Consider the following 10,955-nt stretch of genomic DNA (forward strand, 5'->3'; position numbering starts at 1 on the left):
TCTAAGTGAATCAAAGTTTTTATATGACATAAAACGTGCTAAGTTTTTATGCTGTTTTCTTTTGATACGTTTTAATAGAATCAAACTGCAGCTAAATACTGGAGCTTCAACTCAATCTACTGAGTGTTATACTCCATGAGTTGTCTGTGCCCTGAGAAATTTCAAAAGTTGTTAGTGAAAAAGTCCTTGTTCTTTGATTTCTTCTTTTGATGTAACAAGGCGTTGAATGCACAAGTGGAGTCCTTATGAGTTTTACTGCTGTTGCTGTTTTAAGAAACTCTTTATAAACCTTGGAGTGAATATATGGCCTCCATTAGTAAAAGCATTAGGCTGTCTAGCACCCAGTATTAAGGACTTTTTTCTTTGTGAAAGCTTATTCTGCTCTTATGTGCACTTGTTTCATAAGACTGAATGAGAACGTACACAACTCCTGTTCCTTGAGTTCTTGAATGCCACGGCGTACTTCTCGTGTAGACATGAAAAGTTTGTTTTTAGAAATGAATGTCTGTTCCTTTGAGAGGAAAAACAGAACAGCACGTACTCAAATGTACTGTGTATAATAAAAACTTCTACTGAAATTATGGGAGCAGGGTGGTATTTCCTGAGATCAACATAGTGGCTCAAAACAGAGTTTCCTTGTAATTGAGTTAGCATAAAGCGTTGTAAAAGAGGTGATAGACTTCGCACTATAAATGGCCTGGACGAGAATTGTTCATTCATTCATTGTTATTTTGTTTTGAATTTCCTTTTCACTGCATGCAATTTTTAGCCTGACTCAGTCAAATGCAATTAGCCAGCGACTGCAGCAACCTCATCTTGACGTGACTCTTCATGTGCTCCTTGAGGTGAGCCGACGTCTTGAACTCTTTGTCACAGTTCTTGCAGGTGAAGACCTTGATGCCTGATAGCTCCTTTCGGTGGTCTTCCAGGTGCAGCGAGAGCTGGCTCTGCAGAACAAACTCATCTCCACACTCGGTGCAGATTAAATTCTGCAAGAAGCAAAACATGTCCATTAAATACTTCCCTTTGACCGTTCAGTTTTCATGACTGGTTGTCATCTCTGAGACTAACCTCTTCCTTCTCGTGGAGCATGATGTGAGATTTGAGGCTGGCGATGCGAGAGAACCTTTTGTTGCAAACAGGACAGGTGAAGTCTGAGGTCCTGTGTGTGGATTTGTGGAGTGTGAGATTAAACTCCACGTTGAACGTCTGCGAACACTGGTCACACCGATGAGGCTGCAGGGAAGAAAGGTCAAGTTGAAGTAATGAAGAACAGAAGTGAAAAGAGTCTCAGAAACCACCCTCTGCATCTTAATCTTTGTTGCCTTTCATTATCCCCTTTAAAGAAAACAAACCGATACATTCAGTTGATTATGGTGGGAGGTAACATTATATTTCCCATGACAAAATGTCCATAATATCAACTCTCCTTTCTATTACAGGTGTGCTGAGAGCACCACTGACACTAGTGGGTCTCACAGAGAGGCAGATCTCAGAGCTGGTGCTCTTTGGCCTGGAGACAACAGCTGTTCTCCAAACCGCCTACTACATGCTACATGTGAATGTAGTGTGGGCACTACATACTACCTACTGCTTTTGCATGTAGTATATAGTATGATTGTCTGTTGGGTCTGTTTTGTAGTAAACTACTCTGGTTTTCAGTTTCAGAAAATGGAGTTACAGGTGATGGATTTTATTTTGCCTTCATTATACATGTACAGCACAAACTTTGGGTAGATTTTGGCATTTTAATTATTTTGTTAATCATATCATAGCAGAATCATCATATTTGAAGTTTAATCTTACACCAGAAGTTATACTGTTCAGTGAAAATAAATCTGAAAGGGGTTTTTATTTTCACAGCTGATGGAAAAACCACTTCAATATAATCCACGTATAGTTTAAAAAGTAAATTGGTGGTTTATATGGGCTTTAATGAATTAATAGAAGTAAACACCTCTTTTGTAACTGGAAGTAACAAGATTGACTGGTGTTGCTTTCGCATCACTTCACTTCTATCCCACGGACCGTCTAACGTTAGTGTTGTTGTATTGTAGTTATAATGTCAACTCATTCTAGTAGATGGCAGTAATTCACCGAAACCTGCCACCGCATCGAAAAACGGAGGTAGCGCCGTGCATTGTGGGAAAGAGTATGCCAGGTAGACTGGTCTGTTGCATACTGAGAAATTTTTTCTGGATCAGTAGGACATCCAGGGATTTTTGGCATACTATAGATTTTGCAAGTGTACGCATACTGACTACTACATGCTGAATTTCGGCCAAAATAGAAGGCACTGCTAGTGTCGTTTGTGGTTTGGAAAAACAGCCAACGTCTACAATGGCCTTAAAGCTGAAGTGGACCACGACTACGGGTACAATATTCTTTCATTTTTCATTACAAACAACATCTCAATGGGCTCAGGTTCAGAGCTACAAATGTGACAGAGACGGTGAAAAGTGGGATTATTAGTTATCGCCACTTATTCTTACACACTGATTCTTCCCTCTCCTTACTGCTTACTGCTTACTGTGTGTCTGTATAGGAGCAGGCTGATGGATGTTAAAGAGGAGAAAGTGCAGAAAGAGATGTGCACGTTGTTGGAGCTATGAGCAGCTGAAACACTGAGAACTGAGGGTGCAAGAATACACTAAAGGCTGGCTTAAACATTATTATCAAAAATGAACCCAAGCCTGCATTACTCAATGTAAATTACATTCATTTATTCAGTTTTACTCGCTTTATAATAATACACTGTAGGGCAAAATGTGATTCAAACACCCCATTAGAAGAATAAGCTCCCACACAAACCTATTCAGATAGACTTCTGCCAATCACAAACCCAGCAAATGCATCAAAAGACGTGAACATTATTGTAAAGCATGGAAAGACGACAGGCCACTGACTCATCCAGTGAGTCAGAGGATGCTAGCTTTTGTTTTTTGGGTAATGCAAAACATATTTACATATGTTCAAATGCAGCATCACAAAATACAGATGAAGGGAACAGAAACTCTAACAATAGCTGCTGAACTGGTTTACCATTAATGGTCAGCAAACACTGCAGAGGGAGAAAGTGCCACTTCGATTCATACTTGATAATGTGTTATACAAACTGAGATATGTAAGACTGTCACTGGGCACCCCAGAGGTGGAGACCCATGAGAGGAGAGGTGGGGTTAGACTGTTATTTACAGTCTCTTTATTTACTGCCTGTGAAAATGTCAGCTGTAGTTCTGCTGCAGTATGATTTTCTATATTGGGCTTTATCTGATTGTCAGACTGTGACATAAGAGTCTGACAATTGTTCCCAGTGTTCAGAAAACAAAAGCAGAGAACATGTTGTTCTTCTGTGCGCCACAGCTAAACAAATATGGTCCAGGACATGTTTAACGGAAACCTCCATCAAGACTTACTGTAGTAAATCCAGTCATCTCAACTGAGGTCATTTGTACATTTGGTCAGCGTGAACTCTGTGTCCTCAGAAAACACTGAAAGAAGTCCAGCTGATTTTAAAAAGAATATATCTTTTAAAATATGCCCTGTTACAACTTGCATACATCGCACTAGAACAGTTAGGACGCTGACTGCTCAGCTGTGATGCTCGTGATACTATCACCACCAAGAGTATTTCAAAAATCATAATAGAATGGAATCCCGAGAATAGCATACCATACCAGCCCCAGTTGTCAGCCACACAGATCACTCGTTAAAGGGGACATATCATGCTTGTTTCTCCTTTTCACTATGCCAGACTAGGATGCCTGTAAAGCATTTCTGCCCTCAGTACAAGTCATTTAGTTCCTTCGTTGCCCCACAATAGCATTCTCAATATCCTCATTTTAGGCCATTCTGAAGATCTCGTTGAAACGCTCCGTTTTGAGAATGACCTCAAGTAACCTCGCAACGTCGCAGCCCTTTGTGCTCTGATTGGTCAGTTCTATCAGAGGGGCGGAGGGGGTAGAGCCAGGGGGCGGTTTTTGCAGCATGGCAGTATTTACAAAATTGCCACACTGAATGGTGCAGACCGAGCGAGTTTGCTGTTTGCCAAAACTTCACCGTAAGGCATTGATAGCACTAATAAAATGGCAGAGTGTAGGATACGTCCTTTTGTATCGGACCCCGAGTCAGACCCGCACGGTTCTGCAGCTCAGGAGGAAGAAAATTCACCTCGACACAGATCATCTCAGGATGCTTCAGTGTGGAGAGTCAAACCGGTACTAGGACATGTACAGTTTATACGTTTATAATCGGCTCTTGGTGGGTGTATCCCTCGGTGGCGGTTGTGTGACTAACTGACATCACAGAGGAGGAGCTGCTTTATCAGACTACTCCAAAACAAAGAAAGGATCCGCGTGTCGTCATGAAGGTCAAAATCTCGCGGCCAACTGGCAATGACCTATTTTCAGAGGCATCAAATCTCGTTCTAGGATATCAGAAAAAATACAATATCTCATTTTTTGAAAATTCAGGGGGTGAAAGGTCTTGTTTTCAACTATATTATTTTATATGTAAGTATTAAATCACGGATCAGCATGATATGTCCCCTTTAAACAATTTAGTCTGACTCTAATAGCTCCTCTGAAGTGAAGCCCTAGTGACTGGTTGCAATACAGGATTTAAAAGTCCTCCTTCTCCACAACAAAAGGAACTAAAAATAACAAAATTAAAATCAATGTAGAATACATGTTTCCAAAACATACTTTTTTTTACCATATCAGTTAGCTCCCATAGCGCACAGAATGATGGGATAAAGGCAGAGAAGAAAGTAGCTCTGTCATGGCTGATGCAATATTTTCACCCCAATCGCAGCAGTGTTTTGGATTTACTTTGTAACTTCAATGAAAACAGTCTGTCCATAAACATTCTCACACATCTTGCAGGCATTAAGAAGTGTTGTGCAGGACTAGGACACAGACATAAACACTGTCTTCCATGCTTCTGGTAGAGGATAGTCCTGAAGCTCTGGGAGCAGCTGGTGCACAGTTCTGTGATTGGCAGACTAAGCTGGGACCTCTGGGACCTCTGGGACGTCTGACTAACAAACAATAGCATCTATGACAGCTTTAACTTACAAATTGTGAATAATTACCAGAGCAGAAAATTCTAGGACACTTCCAGCTTTGACCCAGACGCTACTAAGCCTGTCTCACATCCAACCAGTGGCTGTGACGTTTCCATCGGCTACGGCGGGCGAGGAGGCTGTTCACCTGCACTAAACTCAGGTGAAAGCATCCGTTGAAAGAATTGCTGATTGATCAAGTATGGAGTATGTCAAATTTGAAGCTGTGTAGATGGCATCAAGAGATTGGGTCATATGATTTTTGTGATGCAAGACATGTCTAATTTAATAACATGATGGCGATCTTCAAGAAAACGTGGCTCTTGATCTCCACCGCTCCTGTGGTGTCGTGTAGGAGCCAACAATAACTGGGTGGGAAGCAGTGGGCTTTCACTTGTAATTTAATCAGACTGTTTAGGACTGGAGGAGGAATACAAATACACATGCTGATAACAGACACTGTTTGGAATAATACAGACTGTTGTGAGTTCCCTTTCTTGTTCTGCAAACAAACACGAACACTTTACCTTATCATTGACCTCATGTTCACGCTGATGCTTCTGCAGCTGGCTCTCAGTGGTAAAAATCTGCGAGCAAATTGTGCACTTCTTGTCCTTGAGCTCTCCATCGCTGAAACTTTCTCCTTTAGAGTCACTGGGATCCACGTCTATTGAGAAGCACAACAGAGAAGAATACTTCAATATTCTTGTTTGGTACAAGAGGCTCTTCACTGACAAGAAGGGCTGAAATGGATTTGGAGGAAGACATTTTCAACAGTTCTCTTTCATTTCACAGGTGCTGAACTGAGGAGTTCAATGTTTGAAGAGAAAAACTGCCAACATCCAAATAGCATGTTTTTCTACAAATTATCATTTCAGGGTCTCCTCTAAAAATACAAGTATTGGTAGGGATGGGCCCCTTTCACATTTGAAACGATACGGTACCAATGCCCAGTACCTGGCAATCGGTATCAGTACTTAATAGTACCAATTTTCAGTACTTTTGTGTGGTAATGAGTATTAATTTGTAGGGATGCACAATATTGGATTTTTGCCGATATCCGATATGCCGATATATCGAAACCCCTTTTGGCCGATACAGATAATCACCAGTTTGTTTGTTTGTTTTTTTTATTGTAAAGAAAGCTAAGTCCATCCTGTACTGGAATTTATATGTTACTCTAATTGTGTCTTATTTGTTTAAGTAACACACATAAAACAAGACAAAAAACATTTGATTTTACCATAAATAAGAATTGTATCACTTTTTCAAACTCAAGACATTCAGTATTGAAATACAGAAAAATAATGTCTTTAGATCACATGAACTTTAAATGTACAATGCATTTTTAAAGATAACCAAGTTGCATTTGATTATTTTAGAGCTACTGTAACAACCTGGTGACAGACACAGAGCTCTGCAGTGCAAATAAATGAAGTGCTACATTTTATTTAAGGATGGAATGGAAGGATTTCAGATGGAAAATAATAATAATCCTAACTGAAAAGCACCTTATTGGCTGTGCATATTGGCAGAAATTTTCATATCTGCCGATACCGATAAACGTATTTTTAAGATTTTATCAGCCGATACCGATATGGTGCTGATAATATCATGCATCCCTATTAATTTGATTAATAAAGAAATCGCAAAGTTTTTCAAACTAACATATTTAGTTCTCAAATGTACCTTTTCTGTCCAGCAAGACAAATTGCCTTCTCTCCCACTTTCTCACAGTCACAACAATGTGTTCAGGCACTGAACATGGTACCGTTTGATTTTACATGGATCATGCTCGGTAGTACTGATGGAATTCGGTTGGCACCTATAAAAGTACCTAATTCGGTACCCATCCCTAAGTATTGGTGAATGTTTAGGAGACTATGCGTTTATTTGTATCCTATTTTTCTACAAACTATAGGAACAAAAGTTTTAAGTAATTCCTAAATTGAATTAAGATTTTTTTTTTTAAAAAATTCCCAAGCACTGTTTAACAGGTCAGTATATTTCTAACAAAGCTTTTTCAAACTATTTCACAGAAACAAAAACTATCAGGGTCAAAATCATTAATAGTCAGTAGCTTCTTCTTTTTGCTGGATAACGGCACACAGTAGTTTGTTATAGTTTGTAACAAGTCTTTTAAACATCTCCTGAGGCATCGCAGCTCATTGTTTTTAGGTGAATCTTCCAAACTGCTCCTATTTGATGTTCTTCTGGCATGGACCCTGGTCTACAGTTCACCCCCACAGGTCTTAAACAGGATTTAAGTCAGGGCTTTGTGCAGGCAGTAGCATTCACTTTACTTTTCTGGACATAGTTTTTCACCAGGAGCCTGGTGTGTTTTGGGTCGTAGTCATGATGAAAGACAAAGCCAAGCCCCAGACCTAGTTTCTCTGCTAACTGCTTGAGGTTTTCTTTCAGAATTTTCACGTATCCTCTTTTCTTCATGATTTCTTCAACCTAAGCCTTCTTTCTCCAAGCATAAGCAACATCACACAGGCCAAGGAGCTCTAGTTTGGACTCGTCCGACCAAAGAACACTGCTTCCAGTCTGCATGATCTTTCTCTGCGTTGTCCTGATCAGACTTCAGTGTGGCTTAAGTTTCCTTCTGTAGAAATGGATTTTTTCTTGGCCTGCATCCTCCACAGGCATCCATGCCTGTTCTCTGACACTTTGACAAATCCTGACTTGGCTAAGTCATCTACTTGTGTTGTTTGGTAGTTATTCTAGGGGCTTTAAACACAGCTCTCACTAGTTTTCTTTCCAAAGTCTCTGAAATCTTTGGCTTCCTTCCTCTGGCAGACTTGTTCTGTACTGTGTACTCTTTGAATTTCTTGATGATACTTCTCACTCCACTTCTTGACACCTGGAAACGCAGAGATAACTTAGTATAACCTTCTTTTCTCTCCTTTTCTCAAGTTTAAACTGATTCCTTTGTTTTTTTGGCATGATTTTTTTTTCTTTTTTTTGCCTTAGCTTAAAAAAAGGTTACTTCTTGGGAGGGTAATATTTTGACCCTGGTAGTTTTTTTTTATTTTTTGCGAGGGTTTTTGTGTGTGCAAAGATAAATAATGTGAGCATCCATAAAACTAGGATGTTTGGAATAAACTTAACATGTCATGGGTGGGCTAATGACTTTGACCTGAACTGTAAACCTGAAATTATCTAGCCTTTTTTAGTATCTGTGACACCTCAAAGTGTTTTTTATACTGCTTATCACATTCACCCTTTCACATCACAGTCACACACTGTTGGCAGTAGGGGTGGGCGATATTGGGAATTTTGGTATCGATCCAATACCAAGTCAATAAAGGGCTAGTGTCGCCAATACCGATCCTGATACTTTTTACATGAAATGTAATGATCATAATTCTGTGATTTTGCCTTGAATTGGTTGATTATAATTATTATCATAGTAAAACAAAGCACAACGATTTTAGGCAACAAAAATGCTTTTTTTCAACTAACAACAACAACAGAACAACATTTTAACTGTATGAAAGTAATAAAATAATTATTCTACCACAATTGTTTAGGAAAGAAACACACAAGTGCGAAATAACAAAAAGTTCCCTCCCATTTGCACAGATAAGCGGCAGACAGAGGAAAGTAAAGTAAATTGCTGGACGACTTAAGAGAAACTACAGTATCCACCTCATCATGCTAGTATCGATCCGATACCAATACTCATCTTGGTATCGATACTATCTATATTTAGATCGATACGCCCACCCCTAGTTGGCAGAGCCAGCTAAAGTAAGGGAGCATCAGTATTAACTAACCTCACTCTTACACATTTACAAATCACCGACCAATAGTGGGAGTAAGTTGGGGTTCAATGTCAATGTCACACAAGGTGACATACTGGTAACATATCAACACATAAATCCATTGTCAAAAAAGCTGAAGAAAGTGTGAAGAGTGTGTGCAACTTGGAGGTTCAAAACAAGAAAAAAATTATGATGACATTTAAAATTCATTCTTTAGTCACTCCTTAATGTATGTGAGTCTTATTGGTTTACTTCATTTTTTCATCATAAAGTCCAGTGCTTAATCCTCTTTAAGTCAAGGGCTTCATATTTTTATCCCATTATCCTTACAGAGCATTATTCGTTTTCCTTTAAATCAATTTAAATTACGCCAATGTCTTTAATTTTTTACTTATTTTGTACATCAGGGTGACAGGATAGTTTTCTGGCTATCTAGAAAACAACATTTGGCTGGTCACTCTTTGCCATTTCATGCTGCCATTCCTTTCATTTATAAGACTGCTTCTGTTTCAGTTTATGTGCTTATGCAACCCTGAGAAAACCATTTGTGATCATTCCACAAAAGGAAAGGATCTCGAGCAAACTGGCACCGACTCGTTATCATAGACAAAATGAATTAATAATCACCTGTACCTGTATGGATGCATGGAACCTTGGGGTTTTCATGCCACACTGTGTGAGCAATATTGTTGAAATCACACAGGTTAAACGCTTGTACAACTTTTCTTAAGTGTCAAAACTGGGTTTTTAATACATGTTTTCTATGAACCTTTGAATGTGATTGTAAATACGTTTTAGCATAATGTTTTGATCCCGCGCGTTCCATCTGGCTGTGAGTGACACATAAGAAGGTAAAGTGTGCGAAAATGGCTAAAAATACAGAGATTGTGATCTTCTCTAATTTTCAAACTATGTTTAAACTGCGTACACTGCGATATTTACTCTGTCCAACCAAAAGGAGCCAGCCGAGTTTGTCGGGAATGTGTCATTTAAGTTGGCTGATCATAAATGGATTAAGCTTAATATGTATTCCGATGATGACACTAACATCGCCGGACTACTGAAGGTATTCGGGTACATCAACTCTTATTCTGCTCCTATCATTTGGACTAACTCACTGTCAACAGACAGAAGCGGTACACAAACAGCTGGACAGCCTCGCTTCGGAGCCTCACAGGATCAAAATAACAGAAACATTTCAGCATGTTAGCCTCGATGCTAACACTAGCAACGCGAGCTAGTTAGCTCCGAAAGGCTAACAATGAATTTCTAATAAACAAGTTTTAAGTGTAAAGAGCGTGAATTTACTAACAGTACATTGAACTGTGGCTCTTTTCGCTGCGGACACCAATTTAGACTGGAAGCCAATAAGAAGAGGCACCGAGATGTTATTAATATCATTCCGCCTCAATCACTCCTTCGCCGCACAAAGCAAAGCCCACCCGCAATACTATATCCGGGGACTATATACACTACATTCAACTGTCATTATAAAAGATACAGAGCTGTTTAACCAAATAATAGCGGGTTATTTGGATAGCCCGTGCTCTGTATTTTTTATTTACGGCATTTTGGTACTTGTTACCTGTTTCGTCGTTGCTTTTAACTCTCTGTTTGCGAGGCCGGCCCCGCGGCATAGTTCCAGTACTCAGGGTGGGTGTGCTGTGAACGGTTTGCTTTTCAAAATGGCGACTCTGTCATCTGTAGACAGCATCGAACCCATGAAGACACACAGCTGCACGGAGGAGGGAGACATCTACCGTTTGATTAACTGCAACTCCAGGTACACACACTACACTGCGATTTTATTATTAATGTTCACTCAAATTTTAACAGCCGTCAACAACTTATTGATAAGTGTAAAAGAAAAAAAGAAGAAGAATTTAATTTTAATAGACAGATTATCTTCATTCTGATAAGTGGTAACTTTTCATTGTTCAGGTTAGTTCATCCAATGCAAACACAATTTGGTAGCAGTGAAAGATCTGATAGAGATCCCAACAGACCCCAAAATCAATATGCTGTTTTTCTGACAGCTAGGTGAATATGTAGCATCTGGTTTGCTACATAAATTAGATAACAAAGATACACAGGCACCTGTTGTTCAACCATGTATCTTTGGG

The 10,955-nt window shown here is 39.4% G+C and overlaps 1 protein-coding gene across 2 annotated transcripts in view; it reads right to left on the reverse strand.

Moving 5' to 3' along the window:
• The window catches only part of znf236 (zinc finger protein 236), a 73,137-nt gene extending 62,599 nt beyond the window's left edge, over positions 1–10,538 (reverse strand). For both annotated transcript variants that reach the window (XM_074683767.1, XM_074683766.1), the window contains exons 1-4: positions 10,418–10,538; positions 5,590–5,729; positions 1,072–1,236; positions 811–989 (exon numbers count right to left, since the gene is read on the reverse strand). In XM_074683767.1, coding sequence (XP_074539868.1) covers positions 811–989; positions 1,072–1,236; positions 5,590–5,729; positions 10,418–10,469 — 536 coding nt within the window. In that variant the 5' untranslated portion in view covers positions 10,470–10,538. The remainder of the gene's footprint in view (positions 1–810; positions 990–1,071; positions 1,237–5,589; positions 5,730–10,417) is intronic.
• Positions 10,539–10,955: the final 417 nt, after the last annotated feature.

The sequence above is a fragment of the Halichoeres trimaculatus genome, unplaced genomic scaffold (genome assembly GCF_033239565.1).
Source record: "Halichoeres trimaculatus isolate MK-OKI-2021-1 unplaced genomic scaffold, fHalTri1.1 fHalTri1_scaffold_12, whole genome shotgun sequence".
Taxonomy (NCBI): Eukaryota; Metazoa; Chordata; class Actinopteri; order Labriformes; family Labridae; genus Halichoeres; species Halichoeres trimaculatus.